The 23,757-nt window shown below is 33.0% G+C and overlaps 12 protein-coding genes and 3 pseudogenes across 15 annotated transcripts, besides 1 other annotated feature; 12 read left to right on the top strand and 3 right to left on the bottom strand.

Moving 5' to 3' along the window:
• Window positions 1-14,828: part of a mobile genetic element that runs on past the window's edge.
• On the top strand, window positions 294-1,500 carry TVAGG3_0656400 (annotated as a pseudogene). The gene has a single exon. A coding segment is annotated over exon 1 (1,207 nt).
• On the top strand, window positions 1,541-1,967 carry TVAGG3_0656390 (integrase core domain containing protein family; the record flags this gene model as incomplete). The annotated part of the gene is made up of 1 exon (XM_051241851.1): window positions 1,541-1,967. A coding segment is annotated over one exon (427 nt), but the record flags the coding sequence as incomplete, so codon positions are not given.
• TVAGG3_0656380 (integrase core domain containing protein family) lies at window positions 2,075-2,626 on the top strand (the record flags this gene model as incomplete). The annotated part of the gene is made up of 1 exon (XM_051241850.1): window positions 2,075-2,626. The coding sequence occupies one exon, from the start codon at window positions 2,075-2,077 to the stop codon at window positions 2,624-2,626; it is 552 nt and encodes a 183-aa protein (XP_051088437.1).
• On the top strand, window positions 2,839-3,780 carry TVAGG3_0656370 (organellar and viral DNA polymerase type B; the record flags this gene model as incomplete). Its single annotated transcript, XM_051241849.1, has 1 exon — window positions 2,839-3,780. The coding sequence occupies one exon, from the start codon at window positions 2,839-2,841 to the stop codon at window positions 3,778-3,780; it is 942 nt and encodes a 313-aa protein (XP_051088436.1).
• Window positions 4,646-5,385, top strand: TVAGG3_0656360 (annotated as a pseudogene). The gene has a single exon. A coding segment is annotated over exon 1 (740 nt).
• Window positions 5,758-6,231, bottom strand: TVAGG3_0656350 (uncharacterized protein; the record flags this gene model as incomplete). Its single annotated transcript, XM_051241848.1, has 1 exon — window positions 5,758-6,231. The coding sequence occupies one exon, from the start codon at window positions 6,229-6,231 to the stop codon at window positions 5,758-5,760; it is 474 nt and encodes a 157-aa protein (XP_051088435.1).
• On the top strand, window positions 6,636-7,464 carry TVAGG3_0656340 (organellar and viral DNA polymerase type B; the record flags this gene model as incomplete). The annotated part of the gene is made up of 1 exon (XM_051241847.1): window positions 6,636-7,464. A coding segment is annotated over one exon (829 nt), but the record flags the coding sequence as incomplete, so codon positions are not given.
• TVAGG3_0656330 lies at window positions 8,833-10,128 on the top strand (annotated as a pseudogene). The gene has a single exon. A coding segment is annotated over exon 1 (1,296 nt).
• Window positions 11,068-11,324, bottom strand: TVAGG3_0656320 (uncharacterized protein; the record flags this gene model as incomplete). The annotated part of the gene is made up of 1 exon (XM_001302160.2): window positions 11,068-11,324. A coding segment is annotated over one exon (257 nt), but the record flags the coding sequence as incomplete, so codon positions are not given.
• Window positions 11,823-13,397, top strand: TVAGG3_0656310 (uncharacterized protein; the record flags this gene model as incomplete). Its single annotated transcript, XM_051241846.1, has 1 exon — window positions 11,823-13,397. One exon carries the CDS (start codon window positions 11,823-11,825, stop codon window positions 13,395-13,397), a length of 1,575 nt encoding a protein of 524 aa, XP_051088433.1.
• TVAGG3_0656300 (uncharacterized protein) lies at window positions 13,428-13,871 on the top strand (the record flags this gene model as incomplete). The annotated part of the gene is made up of 1 exon (XM_001302158.1): window positions 13,428-13,871. One exon carries the CDS (start codon window positions 13,428-13,430, stop codon window positions 13,869-13,871), a length of 444 nt encoding a protein of 147 aa, XP_001302159.1.
• A 394-nt stretch (window positions 14,829-15,222) lies between the features above and the next one.
• Window positions 15,223-15,837, top strand: TVAGG3_0656280 (uncharacterized protein; the record flags this gene model as incomplete). Its single annotated transcript, XM_001302155.1, has 1 exon — window positions 15,223-15,552. The coding sequence occupies one exon, from the start codon at window positions 15,223-15,225 to the stop codon at window positions 15,550-15,552; it is 330 nt and encodes a 109-aa protein (XP_001302156.1).
• Window positions 15,838-17,267: 1,430 nt separating this feature from the next.
• TVAGG3_0656270 (protein serine/threonine kinase protein) lies at window positions 17,268-18,711 on the top strand (the record flags this gene model as incomplete). The annotated part of the gene is made up of 2 exons (XM_001302154.2): window positions 17,310-17,386; window positions 17,412-18,666. The coding sequence occupies 2 exons, from the start codon at window positions 17,310-17,312 to the stop codon at window positions 18,664-18,666; spliced, it is 1,332 nt and encodes a 443-aa protein (XP_001302155.1).
• A 348-nt stretch (window positions 18,712-19,059) lies between these two features.
• Window positions 19,060-20,315, bottom strand: TVAGG3_0656260 (major facilitator superfamily transporter; the record flags this gene model as incomplete). The annotated part of the gene is made up of 1 exon (XM_001302153.2): window positions 19,113-20,315. One exon carries the CDS (start codon window positions 20,313-20,315, stop codon window positions 19,113-19,115), a length of 1,203 nt encoding a protein of 400 aa, XP_001302154.1.
• Window positions 20,316-21,683: 1,368 nt separating this feature from the next.
• TVAGG3_0656250 (Ras family protein) lies at window positions 21,684-22,333 on the top strand (the record flags this gene model as incomplete). The annotated part of the gene is made up of 1 exon (XM_051241845.1): window positions 21,684-21,986. The coding sequence occupies one exon, from the start codon at window positions 21,684-21,686 to the stop codon at window positions 21,984-21,986; it is 303 nt and encodes a 100-aa protein (XP_051088432.1).
• Between the last annotated feature and the right edge of the window lie 1,424 nt (window positions 22,334-23,757).

The raw sequence follows: 23,757 nt of genomic DNA, 5'->3' as shown, positions 1-23,757 counted from the left end.
AGATTATAACGGACTACCATGGATATTTAACACGAAGTGATGAAGTGAAGACGAAAAATGTTAATGAAAGAGATATAAATACATTCGTGCTAAAGGTTATGACATAAGCTGTACTGTACAGTATGACACGGGTAAAGCACCAGAAGCATTTAGTTATAACGATGAAATTTATGCCTCTACTTTCTCTGTTAAAGGTGTATTAGTTGAACCAAGATTTACTTTGAGAGTTAAGTCAAAAAATAACGTTTGAAGATGCTATTAAAAGTAAAGCTGACAAAGTTGAACTCGAAGCAATGAACAAAGTTTTGAAATCTCATAAACACAACATCTCCGATATAAATGAACTTCAAGCTACATTAGACAGTAAAGCCGACAAAGAACCATACACATGAATCCTTCACTACTGTTAGAGCAGACGACATAATATTGAACTATACCCTTGGTTCAAGTGCACCTTTAGAGAATCCAAGTACAAGCGTAAAAGATACACTAAACTCCTTAAATAGTAAATGTATGAATATTGAAGGTCATGTCAGAAACTTTGAAACACATGAACTACCAGCAATGTTAGATAAAAAAGCAGATAAAGAACATACACATAACTCCTTCTCAACTGTTGCTATAGAAAGTATTGAAGGAACAGTTGGCGGAACTGGTGGGGATGCATTATATTATAAACCTCCTAACTTTCCACAAGGTTTAACATCGAATGAAAACATAACAACGAAGAAAGAAATTAGCTGTAAAAATGTTTATGTCATGGACGATGAAAATAATGTTAAATTCACTGCTCAAGATTTATATGATAATAAAGCTGACAAGAACCATACACATAAATCCTTCACTACTGTTAGAGCAGACGACATAATATTGAACTATACCCTTGGTTCAAGTGCACCATTAGAAAATCCAAGTACAAGCGTAAAAGATACTCTTAACAATTTAGATAACAGTTGCAGGAATATCGAAGATCATGCCAGAAACTTTGAAGCATATGAACTACCAACAATGTTAGATAAGAAAGCAGACAAAACAGAGCTTCAAACATTAAAGACAGAAATACTTCAAACATTATATCCTATAGGCTCTATTTATACGTCAATGAACTCAACAAATCCAGAAACAGTTCTGGGTTTTGGTACGTGGAAGCAGATTGTAGACAAATTCTTATACTGTGCTAGATATTCAAAGCAAACAGGGGGTTCGAAGAAAATTAAAGAAGCAAACCTTCCACCGCACACTCATACAGGAACTACAAACACAACAGGTAATCATTCACATTCAATAACAAAAAGAGGTTATACAAATCTTGCAGCGGGTTCGAATAGACAGGGAATGAATAGATCTGATATTTCAACTGACCCAGTAGATTCAAGCACAGGTATTTTCTGTGGAACCGCAGGAAATCATTCACACACTTTCACAACAAATCCAACAGGCTCGGGTGCAGATTATATGCCACCATTTGTGACTGTATTCGCATGGTACCGCGTTCAATGAACGCGCTTGAGCCTTGAATAAAATCTTTAACTTTACATAAATGAGCTTGAAAGAAGTATTCGAACAACATCCATGGAGGTCATTTAAGAAGTTCAATGAAGCTGCAAAGAGTTGGGGATTTACTAACAGAGCTGAAGTGAAAAGGTTCTTTGACAAAAATGTTGTACATCAAACAAAAATAAACCCTTACGACTACTTTTTACCAATTTACTCCAACACTCCTGACGCATACCAATTTGACACTCTCATTCAAAGCAGAAAAGGAGGACATAAACCATTCCTCATCTTCATAAATGTTAACACTCGTAAAGCATATGCATATCCAATGAAGAACAAAGGAACTCGTGAAGTGTTAAGAGTTTTACAAAAGTTTGTAGCAGAACATAACCCAAGTACTTTAACATCAGACCAAGACAGTGCATACCTCAGCAATGAAATCACAGATTTTCTCATTAAGCATAACATAACTCACTACACTACTGAAGACCATAACCATAACATACTCGGCATCATAAACCGCTTCATAAGAACGCTCAGAGATTTAAATCAAGAGCGAGACTTTACCGAAGAAACAATGAAACATTTTCTCGAAGTATATAATTCCTCAACACATTCTACAACAGGACATACACCAAATTCAATGACACAACAACAAGAAGAAAAGTATATACAAAAGAAACGAAGTCAAACACAAAATATCAGAAATTCAACACAATTTACCCTCATTCCTGGTACAAAAGTTCGTGTAGTTCTTGACGACAAACCGTTGACAAAGAAACGTTTAAGGTTAAGTCGAAATTATTATATCGTAGACTCTACGCAAGGTAATGGATATCTTATAAAAGCTGCTGACGACTCTATTGCGTTTTATCCTCGACATAAATTAGTCGAAAGTAGTAATGGCAAACTTGCTGAAACCATTGACGAAGCAAAGCGAGGAGTGGTTATTGAAATACTTGGCTATAACATAAACGATGACACTTATAAAGTAAGATATGAAGGAGGCGTTGAAGATGTTATACCATCTAAGAACTTGAGAGAATCTAAACCAACACATCTGGGACCATTAGAGCGGGAGTACTGGAAAGACAAAAATATGCCAGAAAGAATAAGAAAATTCTTCTAAACTTTTTCGTTGGATGTAAATCAGACAAAAATATATTTTAGGTGAAGAGGTGAGATTTCACCTAATTTCTCACCTACTTTTTCACCTGTTTTCTCACCGCTTAGCGGCTCAGATTGCTTTTGCTTTCTCGTGAATTTTCATGAATTTCCTTAAGATAGAAAAAATAAAGTTAGTTTTATTTTTATTTATTTTTTTATCTTGTATGTAAAGATATGATTTCAACAATAGGTTCTACAACAATTCAAACAACTACAGCACCAAACTCGCTAGTCATGAATCCTACATCTATGTTGGTAGAGATGAAAAGCTTCATTCCTTCTTCATATACTTTTGAGACAGAAATACAAAGAATTAAGCAAGAACTTTTAACAAGTAATTTAGACTGTAGTGCGAAAGATGAAACAAATGAACAGTATCTTTATGACATGCAGGACATTATTGACCATTTACCCAAATTGCCTGAAATCCAACAACAAAAGCTCACTATTCATGAATTCGATGAAATAGAAGTGAAACCAACTGACTCAGTAGAAATAAAGAAGTTCATACGTAAAGTAAATTATGAATTCCTTGGTTTTCATTGCAACCATAAAGTTATGAACAAAGATTGCGACATGGTTTATAAAAACATTTCTGACATATATAAATCTGGGGAGTTTAAGACATACGATAACTTTGTTTCATTAGCTGCTGAATGTGTATGGCAGATAAGAGATAAAGATAAAAGATGTAAAATATGGAATGGACAAATAAAACCAACAACTTTTGAGTTAAAGAAAACCATTGACGCCTTAGTTGTTCTAGCAGGTCAAATTTCAATGTATAACGCAAAAATGAATCCGCAATGTTCAAAATGTAAAGCAGCAATGAGGAAATATAACTACTCCGTCAAAGAGATAGAACGTATGAGAAACGACTATGCTGACTTAAAGAAAGAAGTAGAGAAACCAGCAGAAGATAAAATGGACATGTTAGCATTTCTGAACAAAAACTATCCAACAGCTGACGATTTCCTTCTATCTGACGTCAAGAAGAAGTATAAAGAAACTTTCGGCATTGTTAAAACTTTTGACATACTGACAGAAGAAATAGAAGCTACGAAATTGTTTAGAATTTCAAATATACATCGTACAATTCATGTAAAACGCTTATAAAATAACTGGGGTGAAAAATTAGGTGAGAAAACAGGTGAAATCTCACCTCTTCACCTAAAATATATTTTTATTGAATTCAGCAACAAAAATAATGAATTTCATTAGTTAGAAAAATAACGCTAATTTTTTCTAAGAAAATTTTTTATTTTGTATGTAAGAACAGTAATGACAAACATTGAGTTTGAAATAGTTAGAAAGATAGACAATGACACCAAAGTGGTTAGAATAGGTGATTTAAACGTAAGATACTCAAAGAAATACAACAAATATTCTTTGTCAGACATTATATCTCCATCTGGAAAGAAAACAAACGACTGGGTTAGAAATGCTTCAACTCAGAAAATTTTGACAAGAAATCCTGAGCTTATGATATCAGTAGCATTTCATGGAACAAGAGCATATCTTATAGACAAAAGTCTTATACCAATAGTTTTGTTATGGTTAGACCCAGTTGTTGGATATAACTTCATAACATATGGTTCATTCGATACGGAACGTTGCAGTGAAGGCTTACTTTATATCGTTCAGAAACCGAAGGACTTCAACACAAAAAGATATAAGATAGGAAGAACATATAATATAACTCAAAGATATGACAGTACAGTCAATAGAGTCAAGGTTGTGTTCGTTAATGATATGAGAGCTGCTGAAACAGAACTACTTGAAAAGTTTGAGAAAAGGTATGGTGCTCCCATAAAAGGTAAAGAAACGTTTGAAGTAGATGAGATAGATAAAGCTATAAAATTATTTGACGAAGTTGCTGAAAAATACATGTAAAGCGTTTATTTTTGGTCTTTTGTGAAAGTCAGAAAATAAAGTTAGTTTTATTTTTATTTATTTTTTTATCCGGAATATAAAGACAGTAATGTCAACATTAGAGAACACAACAACTGCTATCGTTCATGAAGCTATAAATGAAGAATACGAGTACATACAGTATAACAAACAACTTCGCCTCATTCGTTCGGTCAAAGATGACATGTACCAAATGCAAAGTATAATGAATGCTCTTCGTTCTACAAAGCAAGCATATCATTGGTTTGAAAACCAACAGACAAAAGAACTTTTAGAAGAATTTCCTCATATGATTGCTTCCCTCGGAAAAACCGAGAGAAGAGATTCCGTATGAAAATCGCAAGAATTTGGCTCCTGGTTTGAAAGGATATTATGTTCATAGACTTTTAGTAAATGCTGTAGCAATGTGGGCTTCACCTCGTTATGCTTGTTATATTTTCATGATGTTAGATGAACTATATAAAGCAGAACGTGGAGAGATGGAAAAGAAACTTCAAGCAAAAGATGAAGTCATTGAATCCAAAGACAAAAGCATACAGAAAAGAATACCACGTTCAGTACCAAAAGGAAAGGAAAAGAACTATAAGTATATGATTTACGCTGAAGAGTTGGAGAAAGAAGAAGATAAAGATATGGTTATGTTGCATTTAGTCAGAAGAAACAACAAGAGCTTTTATGACTTAGCTAAGATATATAAATCTGACAGAAACTGGTTCTATCGTGAAAACTTACCGATTTCAATGACACCGAATGAGCAAATAAAGGAAATTGTCAAAAATACTCTTCCTCAAACACACTATGACATCAAAGGTTGCACAATACTTACATTCAAAGAAGACTTACCATTACTGAAGGAAAAAATAACAGAATATTTCGATAACTTCAAAGAGGAAGAATAAAAAAATCTAAGCTATATTTTTTATAAAATTTATCTCATATGAAAGAACATGAATTTAGAATATTCGGAACTCATGACAGAAGAAGAGAACGAACAACATGTAAAAGATTATGCAAAATTTCTGAAGGTATATAAAGCATTTAAACAATATCTAAATGCTTCTAAAGATTATGCAAAATTTCTGAAGGTATATAAAGCTTATGAAAAAGCGTATGAAAAGTTTATACATTGGGGAATTGTTGTAAAATATTGATATGAAGACTAACCAAAAATATATTTTTTGCTTAAATAACGTCAGGGTCAATTTCTTCAACCATTTCACTTCCTTCGTCAATGTCAATAGAAGCTTCTTCAACTTTTGGTAAGAACTTTTGTATGACATCTTTGTTCGTTATTGTCTTCAGAGATGAAGGATAATATTTCACAACTGTTTCACCTTTCTTATATTCTTTCTGTTCGGAAAGATTCATAGCAATACTGAAGAAGTCAACGTTAGAGTTCTTTATGACAGTATAATGAGTATCTTTGACATTCACGAAGAAACCCTTTTGTTTCAAAACTATTGCTAACTCTTGTGAAGTATAACGTTTGCGGTCAATGACAATAGCTAATGGTCTGACATACTGACCGAACTTAGATTCTTTCACAAACTTCTTGTTAAAGATAACATTAACATTTGAAGCACCATTGAACTCATTCTTGATGGCAGTAGCGAGAGCATTGTATGAAAAGAACTTGCAATCTTGCATGTGTTTCATTATAATAAAAAGTTCGAAATATTTTAAAACTAGCCTTAAAAAATCTAAGCTAATTTTTTTCTAAGAAATTTTTTTATTTCCTACTAAAGATGTATCGGAAGTTGTCTAAGTTAGAACACTCGGAAATAAAACAACTTCTTACAGAAGCTAACATAGATGTTGCAAAACATTACGCGACAAACAAAAAAGCACTCGCTGACATCCTCAATGACTACAATGGTGAAATAACTTATGATAGAATTCATGAGTTCATAAATGCAAGAGCATTTCCTTTAAATGACGTTGCTATTGACTTATATCATAGATGTTCAATACCTCATGAAGTAAGGCGTGAGATGTTTGACATAACAAATGCGAACGTTGGTCATACTCGTAAAGCTCTTTCTCATGACGTTCGTCAAGAGATGTTTGACATAACAAATGCAAACGTTGGTGAAACACGAAAGAGAGATGACACACTGAAACAACAGAGAAGAGAGATGTTTAAAAATGCTATAGAACAAGTTCGCAAAGCTAACGATGTCATTCGTTCCATTGACGACAAACCAAAAGAAGGTGAGAGATGGTTAAAGAAAGATGAAGAGAATAGGAAGAGAAATGTGAAGTCAGGCAATAGACTCATTGACTTTAACATCGAAGCTTTAGATGAACCAAACAAAGACTACTTACACAAACATTTCGGTAAGGTTTTCATGAGACTCTTAGAGAAGATTAAAATAAACTCCCAACAAAGATGGATGGTATGTTATAAACTTGGTGGAAAGTATGAATGTTCTACGTTAAACCTCAATAATATTGGAACATTACTACATCAGCTCTTGAAGGAGAACTTTATATCAGAGATAGAAGCAAATGCCGCAGGTATTGTTGAAATGCACTATGACTTTTTCTTGACAAACATAAAGAATCTTACTGAAATAAAGATGTATGATTTAACAGAATATGAAGGCTTAACGATGTCAGATGTAAAGAAAGGCAAACCAAAAAAGAGACCATATAGAGATGAAAGCACACTGACAAATGACCAGAAAGCCATTTTGGAAGCTCTTAAGCAAACAGGAAACCCAGCACTTATAGAAAGCTTTTGGAAAGATAATGGTGAAAAGAAGTTTTATAAGAAGAGAAGCGGTCAGTTCTGGAAGTATCTTTGCACATTACCTATAAATCTTGAACGCTACCAAATCTTCAATGAACTGAACAAAAGAACTGCAACACTTATGACAGAGGACAATTGTTTCATTTATGCTTGCATTCAGGCTGGAGTAAATGAAGAAACTATTGACCACATGAGAGAAGTCATTCGTGTTAGAGACTTTCCTCAAAGTAAAGTACAAGAAATTTCTGACGCAACAAGTATAGCATTTAATGTTACCATTGGTTATTTCAATGACTCAAGACATAATGAAATAAAGAGATATATACCAAAAGAATGTGAAACTGTTTCGAACTATTGACTTACTTCTTGTTGAAGACCACTACATGCTAAACGAAAGATTACCAATGACAACATATTTCATTCGCAACTATATAGAAATCTTGAAGGAGTGTGGTGGAATGAACATTGAAAAACAGATGAAAATATATACAATGAGAGATGGTAAATACATTGTTCGCATGGATAGAACTACACCGCTATGGGATGTTATGAAAACATTGTGGGAGTGCAAATATTTCGAAACCTATTTCTTATGGAGAACTTTCACATATACGACTGACTTATATAAACAGAACCTTGCACCATTTAAAGATTTGACATATGCTCCAAAGTATTGTGTACAACTGAAGAAGAAAGCAGAGTCAAAAGAAGTAAATAAAAATAAGTGCAAGTTCATTCCTGAGCACGTTTTCTTTGCTGACTTTGAGTGTAGTACGATGGCTTTCATAAAGCTTTTAACATCTGTTATGACAGTGAAGATGGTTCAGTGAGTGAAAGCATATGGGGTCAAAACTGTGCAACAGAATTTTTGGAGCGACTTCCTGACAAGAGTTTAATATATTTCCAATAACCTCAGCTATGATATAAACTTCATCTTAAGACACATGACAGAAGTGAAAGGAACTCCCATCATTAAAGGTTCACGAACAATGCAAATAACTGGTTTATATAAAGGACGGGCAATTATTATAAAAGACTCTTACAGTGTTATAAATAAGAAGCTTAAACTATTTCCTGCTATGTTTAACTTACAAACAGGACCGAAAGAAGTATTTCCATATAACTACTACAGCAGTGTTTTGTTAGCAAAGACAACAGAACTGGTATCATTTCTGAAGCATGTAAGTTTGTCAAGGATGCAGATACATTCATGAAGAACATAGATTCCATCAAAGGTTGCAGAATAGATGAGAACCACTTCGACTTAGAAAAATATAGCACGTTTTACTGCAAACAAGATGTAAGAATTTTAAGAAGAGGTTTTGTAAAGTTCCGCAATGACTTATTGAAAGAGTTTGATTTAAACGTTTATGACTACGTTAGTATTTGTTCTAATTGCTAACAAATTGTTTGAGAACAGAGTATACTTCCCGAATGGAAATCTTTATGACCTCTCAAATAAACCAAGAGAATTTATTTCGAGATGCATTCAAGGTGGAAGATGTATGTTGTCAGATAACATGAAACAAAAGAGCAAAAAGAAACTCATTGCTGACTTCGACGCTGTTTCATTATATCCACCGCTATAGCAAGACTTTATACTTTAGAAGGAATTCCAAAAGTATTGAAGGAGAATGTTAAGCACAGAGTATCTCATGAGACATTTATTCGATGACGACCAAAAGGAACCCATTGGTGAAAAGTTTATGTCTGGCTTCTTTGTTCTCATTAAGATAACAGAGATTGGAATACATAGACACTTTCCTTTAATAGTTTGTGACCCTGAACTAAATCCAGAACTTAACGTTCCCAGAAGTTCAAACACTTGCTGTTTAATGTATGTTGACCATATAACATTACAAGACCTCATAAAATATCAAGGTGTCAAATGTGAAGTGTTGCAAGGATACTATTACGATGGAAACAGAGATTAGAATAAGAGATGAAGTAAAGAAGTTGTTTGAGTTAAGGTTAAAGTATAAGAAAGAAGAAAACCCTTACAAGAAATTATAAAACTCATTCTGAACATATTTATGGCAAAACTATTCTATCTCCTATTGAGTCAAAAATAACCATAGTAGATGACAAAGATGCTATAAGATATGCTATAAGAAATTACAACCATATAGTGAAGTTCGAAGGTTTGGATGGTTCAGATAAAACTATTTTCAAGCTAACGAAAAGCATTTGCAGACACTTTAACTTCTGTCCACTTGGTGTTAATATTCTATCTATGTCGAAGAGAATAATGTGTGAAGTATTCTGTACTGCTGAGGACATGGGACTTCAAATATTTTACCAGGACTGTGATAGCATGCATATTTTCAATGAAGACATACCAAAGCTTGCAGCAGAGTTTAAGAAGAGATACGGTAGAGAACTTATGGAAAAACATTAGGTCAATTTCATTCTGACTTCGCAGAAATAACACCTGGAAAACAAAGTTTAGCATACAAGTCAATATTTTGTGGAAAGAAGACTTACATAGACTTACTCACGAATGATTTAAATGAAGTTGCATTTCATGCACGTTGAAAGGTGTAACAAGATGTTATTGCTTTAACGCTAATGAAATGTTTCCTGAAGCTATACAATGCTATTACAATGAAGATAAGAACATTCACATACCTGTTGGAACATATGACAAAGACTCTGAGTTCAGTTTAATGAAACTTTACAAAGCACTTTATGACGGTCAAGAGATTGCATTCGACTTATGTAAGTCTTCTAGTCCTTGCTTTGCTGAAAAGTTTAACTTCTCAATAACGACTAAAACAAGCTTTATTCGTAAGTTGAAGTTCTGAGGTCATTTATTTTTGTCAGCAATGAGGTCATTCGTGATAAAAATAAGCCCATGTGGTCATTTACAATACTGCGATGGTAGAGTTTAAGAGTTGTGCTTCAATGTAGAGACAGTCCTTATGGTCTGGAGGTAAGAACACTGGGCAGTTATGGTCATGAGTGGAGAACATGTCTATCCAAAACTCACGATTGAAGCCAGTTAATTTATAGTATTTAGGGTTAGGAAGTGGTGAAGTTCTTGTATGACCAATGAACTCATTTTCAACTTTACTTATTTGAAATAATATAGCTTGCTTTCTATCCCAAATGCCAGGTGTTACAATCTTTGAAAATTCATTTTTCCTCGGAAGCATTGCATCATAATTGAAAACATTCTTGAAATCATCACTGGGTTCAGAGATTTGAAATCTTATACGTAATGGATTTTCTTTCTCTTTAGCGACTTCATTGAATGGTGAATATATAACAAACTGACAGTCATGTGTTCCATCTTCATTTTCATTAAATTCATAATGAAAGTCTATAAGTTGTGGCTGACTACCTTCTTCTTTCAGTTGTGCAAGAAACTCACGTAAAGGCTGTAAAGTTTGTACTTCAATGTTGAACTTTTTCTCGAACATTCATTAAATGAAATCATACATTGCAACAATGTTGTATCGTCTTTAAAGTATTTGTATATGTGAATGTTTTGGGCGCTTAAAGACTGTTCGTCATTTTCTATCTCGACTTGAAGTATAAAGTCAACCTTTCTGAAAGCACGTGTTATATACATATGTTATGCCAATGTACTTCTCTTCATTTATGTTCACAATCCAGTCTGTTGGAAACTTAAACGTTACTCTGTTCCCCTTTATTTTGACGTCAGGGTTTTCACTACTGAACGCAACAGATAAAGGTATTTGTCTATACATTTAATTCGGATAAAAATAAACCATTTACTCTTTCTTGCTTCAGCTTCTTTAGCTTTTGCTTCAGCTTCTTCTCTAGCTTTTTTCGCCAGCAAACGTGGGTTCTTTTGTCTTCCAGCAGCTAATGCAGCAAGTTGTTTTTCACTAAGTTTTCTCTTTGGTCTCTCTGGCTTTTGTTCTTGTTTTTGTTCCTTCAGTTCGGATAAAATTTGCTCGCGAATTTCTTTCTTCAATGCTTCAACATCTATGACCCCTTGGGTCTTGTCCGTAGGGCTTGTCTGAGTCATTTGACTGCAGATAAAAAACAAAATTAAAACTTTAACCGATGTAAAATGAGCTTGTCAAAATCAGAGCGAGAGTCTATTATATTAAATGACGCAAGAGGAATACAACATCCTTTCTATTACGTAAGTCAGAGTAAAGATGGTAAAATATACGTAAGAAAAAGAAAGGTTCCATTAGCGAATGCAGAAGCGACAACATTAAGGTGCATGGCACCGAGGGTGAAGCCCATATAAAACCTTCTGTTCAAACTGAGCCACCAAAAGAACAGAAGAAAAGAAGCCAGATGTACTTTCAATAACGAACCAAGAGCTTATTGCAAAGTTCGTGAATTTCATTGAAAACAAACCGAGTCAAAGAACCCTGACCCACCAGTGAAAGAAGTTGAGACAAAAGAGAATGTACAGTTCATTGAAAATGTCAAGAAACAACTTCCACCACGAATGCCAAGAAGAAGAGTGAGAATAATGAAGTAAATAGATATTTTTATCTGAAGTAAATACATGCAGAACGAACAGTTAAACGAATTTACTCCAGCAGAGCATATTCATCAGATTCGCTCATATTTCGATATCATAGACAATGCAGTTCAAATTGGTGACACTAATAGAAAATATTCTGACGCAAAGATTCCATCACAACCTGGAACTGCTAAAGATAACACATGGGTAACATTCAATCTCTCACCTCCTGGTGAAAATATGTTGGACCTTTACAATACATTCATTACGTATAAAATGGAAGGTCAATTTATTGTAGATAAAGAAATTGGTTCAGGTTCCAATAAAACAAACCCACCAGGATTTTGGATTGGTTTCGATGACGCTTTCTATGCAGTTGCTGGATATCAAATCCTTGCAAATGGTCGTATCGTATATTCTCAAGACAACGCAAGAGAAGAAGCATATATAACTTCAAACTCACAAACTACCGAACAAATAAAGAAAGTAGATGTTTTCTCAAAGACTCGACATGAAGATGTATGGAGTCATTCGGGAACATGCAGAACAGGACAAATTGTTAGTGGTCCAATTACAGCAGGAAAATCATTTGATTTTAAGCTTCGTTTAAGAATTCCTGTTAGAAGATTCCTTCCATTAGAAGCTATTCGATTTATTCCAGCTTTTGCAGGAAACATTCAGCTTAAAGTAAAGTTCAGTAGCGACGCCTTACAATGCACATCTATATCTGTAAATGATATCATTGCTTTCAATCCAACTCTTAAAGTTGCATTTGCTTCAGATTCAAATCCACCGACAAATAAATTTGTTCCATGGAATGAACCATTCACTATGATAACGAAGGCAGTAGAAGCTAGTGGAACAGTTACTATTACAACTGTAACCCAGCAACTATTTCGAACAAAGATGGATTTTAATGAATGTTTCATTCATCCAAAGTCATTCTCTTTAGACCCTAACATTTATACAGAACTTGTAGAACATTATACAAACGAGGCTTTATGTTTTCCTGTTAAAGTTATGGATTGGATTCCTATGGACGGTTCATTCTCAAAGAATACAGATAGTTCAAGTGCAACATTTACAGCAGCTTATACGCCTATTAATGTTAAAAGTATTTGGGCACTATTTAGAAAGAAAGACAACTATTATGTTAATTTTGAGAACCCTAAGTTTAAATATCTTCAGCTTTCCATGGGAGCTTATGGAAATATGCCTGCAGAACCTGAAAAATCATATGGACCTGTATTTTATGAAATGGTTGCGAACGCTTGCAATACAAACAATGATATGATAGGATTTAATGAAGATGTTATGAGGTCATTGGTGGATGATGGTAGTGTGGAACATAAATGGGATAGCTATGACAACACACATTTCTTATGTGGTTTTCCAACAGAAGTGGACTTTTGCTTCCAGCAAGGTCAAACATCTACTGCTCCAATAACATACAAATTGTCTGTTAAAGGACCTATTGAACTAGCAACTGAAAATGTACCAAAGCCACTTATTGGATTTATGAGGGATTGTTGCTTTGCAATACAAGTAAGACAGTCAGGCATACCAATAATAAGACTTGACGACTATAACTTAGCAGCTGACGACAGTGAGGAATAAAGGATGAACGTTTATTTTTAAAGCTTATAAATGAGTTCTTCATCAAGCTCTCGTGAACCTTCACCATCTATGAAACAAACTTTACCAAACGATTATGGAGCACCTATTGAATATTTCTTACGAGCTGCACAATGGCAAAGAGCAGTCTCACCAAGGTTAGGTGTTCCACCAGCTCCTGTCAAAAATAGCATTTGGTCAAGTCCCTATATAATATATGGTCTCCCACTAGGTTTGCTAGCTACAGCAGGAGCAGTAATGATGTTGAAAAGAAATAAAGCAAATGTTATAAATAATACTGAAGTAGCTGAAGTTAAACAAACTCCGACACCTTCGCCAAAACCAACGCCTTCAATGACTCCTGAACCTATGGAATTACAAACTCCTGTTCAAAAGTCAACTCCAAAACCGACTCCAACATTTAAACCAGAACCTACACCACAAATAAATCGTAAAACTCCTGCGTTTCCTTACTGAAAAAATAACGTTATTTTTATTTAATATTAAAATTTTTATTTGATTGAAATGACGACTAAAGTCACTGAAGCAATGAAACAAAAGTTTTTGGTAGAATACATTAAATCAGGAACTATTCCAGAAGGTTTTTACATTCATACTATGAAGGATGGTAGAGTTCAGTTTAGAAAGATAAAGCAACCATTAGATAAAGAAGGAATTTTGAGAAAGATTAAATTACATGAAGACAACATTACTGAACTTAGGAAGAAGTTAGAAGAGTTGGAGAAAGGAAGAGAGTTATAAAGCAATGAATTCAACAGGGTGAAAAAACAGGTGAAAAAAGAGGTGAGATCTCACCACTTCACCTAAATTTATTTTTGTGCTATGTTTTCATACGTGTGAGGGTGGTGATATCATTAATTTTTAAGTTTATTTTTTATTTTATTTTTATGTAAATGACGAAAACTATTAAGATAACAAACTACAACGGTCATGAGTTCAAGAATTTGTTCTTCGTTCCTCGTGAAAATACATTCTATCAGATACGAGGGAGAAAGGGTAAAGTTAGTTTGAGCGTTTATGAAGGAATGAAGAATGGAAAGTTTATACAAGCATACGATACAAACGGTAAACGTGTTTCATTAGCTTTGTCAAAACTTACTAACATTTATTTTGACAGTGACTTTGACGATTGGAGCGACAGCAGCGATACTGAAGAATATGAACTATTGTGTGAAGCACAGCAATGGGAAGAGTTGCAATACTTTTGTAAATGAGAACGTTTATTTTTTACAGTAGTGAAGTCGTTTGTGAAAACGTTAGTGAGGTGAAGTGGTTGGCGGCTTTATAAATATTTAAGGTTAAGTTGGTGTTTGTGTTGTAAAATATACGTTAACGGTTTTGTAAAGTGTCAAAACAGCTAAGTGGTGTATGGAGGCGCGCAGTGCCTCTGTACACGACTTAGGTATACTAACTGCAAATGGATTGGAAAGGTTCAGTGTACAAGGTTGAAGGAAGGTGTGAAACCTCCTCCTTGCGTAATCCACGTATTACCATCATTTATAGTTTCTCATGGACAGTAATGTTTTCATACTGATTTTTATTTGTTATGATATAAAATTTTTGTAATTAATTTTTCTTCAACGTTCACTAATGATTTTTATAAACTACGATCTGTTTCCTCTAAGAAGTAGTATTTTGAACTTACCAAATCTCCAATCGAGTTATATTTTGAAGTTTATTTTTAGAATCGAAATAATTTTAGTTTTTAGTAGATATCTACATTACTTTCATGCCATATATTCTTGCTTATTGCAATGTATAGGTTTAATTCATTGTTCTCAGTAATCTAGCATCAAAAGTGACAAAAATGAATATAGAAATTCCAATTGATGTTCCAGCAGAAATACAAGAACAAGTTGTTGAAAAATTAGAAGAAAAAGGTGTGAAAAAGCGCCTTGAAAGAAAAGTTCAGCTTGGAATCAACATTGCTATTCAAGAATTAGAATCTAACCAAACACAAGACAGTGTTTTAATGCGTAAAAGTACAATCAGGGAAGCTAAATCAGAAAATGAAGCACTACATAGAATTTACAAATATTTGCAAAACAAAGGTCTCTTATATACGTATCAATGCATGAAAGAAGAGGTTGCATCTTCTAAAAAACGTTCATACACAAATAGTAGTATGAGAAAATGATTGATTTTGCCTTAACAAAATCGTTTATATTTTCAAGTTCCAAAAAAGCGAACTTTTACTAGTATCACTTCATTACATTTGTTTTATGTTTAATATTTTATGATATTATTACAGATGAAGTCCAAATTTTTCAATAATTTTTTAAGAAAATTACAGAAAATGGAAAATGTAGTTAATGATTTGACATTACTTTAACTATTAACAGATTTTTCAAATGCATTCATTGTATGAAATAACGAAATACTTTGTTTTTTATTACATAACGGAATAAAACCTTAATATTACTATATAATTTTAATCACATAATGTACCATTTGCCATATATAGGCTGTAAATTTTATTTTGTTCTTCTAAATATATTTTCCATTTTGAATATTGCTTGAAATGAAAGTATTTGACAAGGATGTTGATCTATAGGTGTTTTAATTAATATAGGATCACTTAGTTAATGGAACTGAAGTATGGACATGGGATCAATATTCTAAAGTACTCACAAAATCTAGATTGAGAGGCGGTCAATGACTTTTGAGGGGAAATTAACACATGGAATTTAATATTATTTAGGTTGATATTCTTGCTTATTATTTCAGAAAAAAATCTTAAAAATTTCAATATGAAAATTGAAAGCAATTCAAAAAAATTGCTAACATGTAAATTTTAATATCCTATGCATAATTTCATATTTTGAACATTTTTTATTTTTGTTTAAAACTTAAAATTTTGCGAATTTAATATAATTTATAAAATATAATACGTATATATATTTAAAATACACTAAATTTAATTGTTAATTGACGTTTTTGGGAATGAATTTTATCAAAACATGCCTGAATCCGAAAATTTGAAAGAACGAATTACACAATCATATATGTAGAATTCAAAATACAAACTTAAAGATTGTATACGTTTAAAATTATTCAGATTGTGTTTGATTTCCACTCATTCTGTTTCTTTTGAACTCTAACACTAACATTTTATGATGATTACATGCTCCATTTATACATGGTTGAATTGTTCCAGATTCTACCAGAAAATCAATCCAAATTTCTCAATGCATTCATGTTGATTGGACAAAATTTAAAATTTATCAGCCTGTTTCCAGAGAAACTCATATATTCCCTAATGAAATGTAATTTTTGCTACATTTATTTCAATCAAATTTCAAAAAATTGACTGCAGAGCTTGAAAAGGTGATGAATCATGTTGTTATTAGATGTACATATTAGATTTACTATTTCCAAAAAATGCTCAAATTTGAATAGTTTTTAGAAAATTTGGAATTACACTCCTTACATTATATATAATTAAATGTTTAAATTTTATTTATTTTTCCCTTTTAATTTTATATCGTGCTCTATCAAAACTAACCTCTCAATTGAAGGCCACAAAATCTCAGTAGTGGGGGTACACAAATTTTGTATGGAGTACGGTTCAATTTTTGAGAGCCTCACTACTTAGATTTTGTGACTACCTTAAAGTCATTGGTTTCTCCATGAGTTTATCTAATCGCTTATTTTATATAAAAATGATTATCCCGTGATCTAAATACCCTTACTGACCATGCTGAAAGATAATTTTCAAGTCAGAACATGAAAAATCCGGAAAATTTTACGGTAATATTTGTGTACGCACTATAAGCAGTATAATGCATGATAAAGTAGTGAGAAAATTTTGAATATTTCTAAATTGAAATGTCACTTTTTACCACATTCTGAATGACAAATACTGAGCCACCTGAATCCAAAGAACAACAAACTATGTCAGGTTGGCTCGAACGTAAGTTTATTTTAGGTTTTTGGAGCAAAAGATTTTGTAAACTTGAAGATAATAGGATGTTCTTTTTTATTTCTAACAAACAGTGAGATATGGAAAGATGAAGAATGCACAAAAATAGATTCTGAAATGGAAATTACCCAGCAAACTACAATTGAAATCCTTGATGATGATAAAGAATTCAGATTCGTTGTCGAGACACCAGATGTTGATACTTATCAACTAAAAGCTGCATCTAAAGACGAGCTAATGAAATGGATTTTAGCCCTTCGTAGTATAACTTTTTCCAACAATGATCTGACAATGGAAAACTTCAAAATCCTGTCGGTCATCGGAAGAGGATTCTACGGAAAAGTTATGCTCGTTTCAAAAATATCCAATAATGAAATATTTGCAATCAAATCTATCCACAAATCAAGATTAATTCAATCGGATAAAGTCCATACAGTTATCGCAGAACGTAATATCTTATCAAAAGCCGCTCATCCGTTTATCATCTCTTTGAAATTCGCCTTCCAAACTCCATCAAAATTTTATCTTGGTCTCGAATACGCTCCTGGAGGGGAATTGTTTTTCCACATGCAGAAACGTGGAGCGTTCCCTCTAGAAGACCTAAAAATCTATTTGGCAGAAATTGCTTTGGCTTTAAATCATCTTCACTCAATCGGAGTTGTTTATAGAGATTTGAAACCAGAGAATGTTTTGTTGAGCGCTCAAGGACATATTAAGCTTACAGATTTCGGATTGGCAAAAGATCTTTACAATGAAGAGCTGACATCGACATTTTGCGGCACTTCGGAGTATTTGGCACCAGAAATAATTCGTCATGAGAAATACGGCATAGAAGTTGACTGGTGGTCACTTGGTATTTTAACTTACGAATTATTGTTCAATAAGACACCATTTTGCCATCCGAACAAGTCAAGATTATTCCAGAATATCCTAGAAAAGGAAGTTCAATACCCTGCCGGTGTTCAAACCTCAATTATAGAGTTCATCAACGGATTACTTCAAAAAGATAAGAGAAAGAGGTTGACATTCAAGCAAATGCAGAACTTGGAGTTCTTTAAAGGCCTCAATTTCAATGATGTCCTTGCATTGAAAGTTCAACCTTCGTTTATTCCGAAATGCGACAATCAAGGTGTTCCATCGAACTTCTATACCGAATTCACTACCGAACAGCCGGCCGATTCATTTGTAATGCCAGTTTACGGATCTGCAGAAAAATATCCTGGATTTTCGTACATGGAACCAGAAGGTCTTCAGAGCTCTCTGCCCAAAGATTTTGCTGATTTAGACTTGAAGGATTCAGAGCCTCATGATTCAAATGAAACCAACTAATAACTATTTTGTTTATCTTATTTTTATTTACCATTATGTTTAAACGCTTTTATATTTCTGTTTTATCTAATCGATCATGACATTTCCCGATAAAATAAATTCAGCTCAAAATTATCCGTGGATATTCAACACAAAATCTAGATAACAATAAAATATTTTGGCTTTAGATAATAAATTTATTACCAATAAGGACATTTCAGATAAACTAAGAAATAATGACCGAATTATTTGAGTAATTATCGAATATTGCCAATTAATATGTCAATAAATTTCAAAGTAATGATCATGCTTACATATAAAAAGCTCCAATTCTTGATTTGCTTCGGTATTTTTTATTGAATTCGTATGAATTTAAAGATGCAATGAAGTAATTAATTAATAATAAAAAGAATAAATAAAAGAAGTTTTAATTTAAGATATAAAAGCTAAAGTGAATAAAGATCATCTTAGTACATTCTTTGCTTGATGCTTGCAATGACTGGACGAAGGAACTGGACAATGTTAGCTCCACTTGTTGATCCGGAGTCACCGATGAAGAGCCATGTTGATGTAGCAGTAAGATGGTACTTTTCCTTGAACAACATGCCAATAAGCTTTGTGCACTGAACGTAGAGGCCACCGTTAGCCCATGAGAAGCAGAAAGCAGCAAATGGAACGATTTCTGGGATCTGGGAAATGTTGATTGCGAATCCGAAGCAAAGAAGGATGAAATAGAAGACCGGATTGATAATCCTCTTCTTATCCATGACCTTTCTTGAGAAGAAATCGCCTAAGAAGGAGCATGTATTGTAAGCAAGCATGAAGAAGTTGTTATCAATTGTAAATCCTAAGAGACGGTATGTAACACGAGACTGGTATGTATAGAGGGTGCATCCTGGGTTGAATAGTGCCAAACAAACCATATTCAATAAGAAAACTAAAGAGCAGAACCAAATCTTGGGGAACCAATCGCCAATGTTGCAGATATCATTGCCAAAGTCTTTGAGGTTGAAATTGTGCTGGCCACTAGAATTTCTGTAGGCTTCTGGGAAGACTGTAAGGTGATAAAGGATAATAGCAATTAAAAGGCAAACAGCTGTAACAATATAGAAAACTGTATATGGAACTCCGAATCCCATTAAGAAGAATCCAAGGATTGTAATAAGAGAAACGCCAACAGGCATGGCAAGGACAACATATAGACGAGTATTGCCCATATTGTTAACGACGTTTAACATATTTGGACCGTATGAGCCTTCGCAAACACCGCAGAATGCAAATGGAATGAAAGCAAGGCCAACCGGGTTACTTTTACGGTTTGATACGAAAATGAAAAAGCACATACCAATGATCATGGAGATTAAAGATGTAGTAACACGCCATTTTGGTGAAAGGCATCCGAATACGATGTTGTGTCCTAATACACGGAAAATTAAGTTAAAGAAATAAACGAAAGAAGTAGCGACACCGTAAGTGTTAGAAAGTTTATCACCTGAAGCACCAAGTGTAAGGCCGAAATTAACTGAAAGTTTTTGTTGAAGTGCAAAGCAGCAAGCATAACCCATGAAAACAGGAAGGGTGATGAAGAAACTGCTCTTAAATGTCTTCTTGCGTGCAACATCATCAGATGAAGTCATTAACATATCCGAATCGGTCTGAGATGTACTCATCCAATCAAGTTTATTGAAACCGCAAAAAAGTGACGATGGATCACAATTTAACAACTTGGATAAACTGATATCGTAGTAACTTTTATAATGAGATAATTATTTTTTAAATTTTTACTCTCAAATTTACGGATCACATATTTATTTTAAATATTAATATCAAATTGTGATATAAGTGTATAATGGTTTTCATTGAAAATTGAATTTCTTACAATCCATTGAAAAAAATCGATGGATGGAAACACTGATAGTTACCTAATTATGCCATAGTACTTATAATTTTGTTTTTATATTCAGCCATGAGATCAATTTGCGAATTACACGTCGAAAATGGAATAATTTTGTAATTCCGGAAAACATTTTAATGAAAATATTGTAATTCCGATTGGGACCACAATTGTTTGTCATTTTAATAGTAATCTATGATGTCAAATGTTCAATTCTTATTATAATCGGAGATCCAAATATTCCATAACGAATGTTGACTTGAAAATGAATCATTTGGAAAGCTTACAATCATTTATTAGACCTTCAAAAAGCTGTGTTCATTGGAACTAATATAATCTGTAAGTCATTTGTCAAGGAGCAACTTGTTTTTTCAAATATTTGAAGGGTTTGTTCAAAATGTTTTGCTAGTTTGATTAATCGTGTACTGATTTACATTTTGTATGGAGATATGAACTATGTTTGTAAATTTGAATAATGACGAAAATACAAATTCAACATCTCGTTTTTTGGAGTTGTATCATTATCGTACAAAGTAGTGGTTTTATTTTAGTTCTTTAACATATTCACTCCTGAAAAATGATTTGTCAATATAAATTAGCAAAATCTATGTGTTAAATTCTAAAATTTCAGAATCAAGTTGAAATATATAACTTTATTACGGCGTTTATATCATTGTGGCTCATAGTTTTATGCTAAAAAGGTTAAATGGTCATGCATTGTCGAAAATCTTTCAATTTGATTATCTATTGAGATTTCTTATAAGTAACATGAATTACAATGAATATCAAATCATTCATAGATCTATATCCACTATTTTTATCGAAAATCAGAAGAAATTTTCAGTTTTTGTAGCAAGCAATATCCTTGAATACATAATGATTATATTACAGCTGTAGGCTGTAAAAATGTAAGTTTGTGGCGAACAATCCGACAGTTTTTCCTCTCAAATCAAAATCTTTCTTGGAATTCACGAAGATTTTAAAAATTTAAAAACAGAACTGTTTGTAAAAGTTAACTGAGTATGATTTTCCCTTCAAAATCATCTGACTAATGTAAAACTATCAAAACAACCGATAGAAATTGAACGGGAAAATAAAAATAAAATTCAATTCGACGGTTTTTTTCTATAAATCTAATTCATAAATGGATACAACAGAGCCAGACTATCTTCTTAAGATTTTCCTCATTGGTGATTCTGGTGTTGGTAAGACAAATCTTCTCGCAAGATTCACTCGTGATCAATTCAATCCTGAATCAAAGTCAACAATCGGCGTCGAGTTCGCTTCAAAGACAATGCAAATCGAAGGCAAGACAATTAAAGCCCAGATTTGGGATACTGCTGGTCAGGAGCGCTATCGCGCAATCACTTCTGCTTATTATCGTGGTGCAATCTGCATATTCTTCTCTGAAATCTTTTCCTTTGTAATACATTACGCAGCCAGATAAGAATCCACAAACAATAATTTCGGCAATTGCAATGATTGACCAAACAGGCTTCTTAAATTTATACATTGCCAGATAGTATATAGAAGGCAATATAAAAGCAAGCAAAATAAAGCAAACACTTCCAATAAGATCTAATAATTCAACTAATTTCGAGCTTCCCCATGATATAAATACTGAAAACAGCCACATAACGAGTCCACAAGTAACTCTAGATGTGGTTTGATCATCTTTATACGGAATAAATATCTCAGATAAGGAAATCGCATTGATATAGTTGTACATGTTGAAGGAAATAAATGTTTTGATGACAAGAGACAGTTTTCCAATGATTACAAATACATTCATCTGATTAGATTCTGACATGAAAATTAAATCATCTTGTGTATTGGAGAAATAAGTAAAATATCCTAAATATCCACCTGCAAGATTGATGATCACGGAAACAATGGAAGTAATCCATGTAATGGAGCAGATTTTGTTACGGGATGCATTTTTGATATCTGTTGAAAGAAGAGAAACAAAAGGATGTGTAAAGAAAACAATACTGAATAAATCAAAGCAACCAACTAAACCTGATATATCTGAGCCCCAATAAACGATTTCTTTGTTTGGATCAAAACCATCATTTTTCAAGGACTTGAAAAAGAGAATCGCTTCGCAGATCAAACAAATAAGGAGTAAAACGTTTGCAAATATTGCAATATACTTCATTCCTGCCATTCTTCGGACGCATAAAGCAGGAATTAATCCTAAAAATGAAATAACAAAACGAGGGAACCATTTTGCTGAGAAAACTGTTTTCTTTTCTGAATCAACATAAGAAATCAGATCAGAGTATTGCTCTAAGTAATCTGATAAGGAAACACTAGAAAGTGAGATAAAAGCAATAAGAAGAACAGCTCTAGGGAAGAAAACCAAGCCTTTTCCAAATACATCTGACCAAATTGATGGATAGGAGTTTTCTTGATTAAATCTCCATGTCCGAACAAAAATATGAAACGAGAGCTGAGTTAATATCAATGCAACTAATGCGCATAGAAGAGCTTGAAACACTCCTGATTGGAAAGTGTATGACATATAAAATGGATTATTTGATATGCCACAAATTAATAAAATCATCACTGTAGAGAAAACAGATATATCATTTCCTGTTTTCAGGTTCTCATATAGCAAGGCATCATGATTTATTGAGTTAATATTGAAGCGGTAGTCATTGAACAATAGATCTCCACCCAACATCGCTTTGAAAATGAAGATTCAATGAGTAGCGAAAATCACTCAAAAATTTGAGATATGTTTGAATTGAAAATCATACAGGTTTAAAATCTTTTCATGTACTTGAGTAATGCACAAATTCCGATATAAGAGGATATTTACTTCTAATTCAAATTATTGAATGTAAATTTGGACTATATGAAAATTTTAGTTAATTATTATTTAATACATAATAAGAAGCTAATCAATAATTGATTGAAAATCGCTTTTGAAAAGTTTATTTATATATCACAAAAAATTATCTAATAATATTAATATATTATATGCATACAATATTTACTAACAAGGTTTATTAAAATATTCTTAAAATTTTTGAAAACATAACGCGCAATTTATAAACCAACATAAATCATCCATCTTTATGTATATGATCTAAATTGATCAAAAACAATCCTTGCAAAAATTTCATAGAGAATCCAATAAAATTGAAACGAACTAGTTTAGGAATAATGTACTTACCATGTAGATCTGAATAAACTATTTTTTCAATCTCGAG

Source organism: Trichomonas vaginalis, chromosome III (genome assembly GCF_026262505.1).
Source record: "Trichomonas vaginalis G3 chromosome III, whole genome shotgun sequence".
In the NCBI taxonomy this organism is placed as follows: Eukaryota; Parabasalia; order Trichomonadida; family Trichomonadidae; genus Trichomonas; species Trichomonas vaginalis.
Note: the sequence above shows the minus strand (reverse complement) of the source record. Positions and strands in the feature narration are given on the sequence as shown.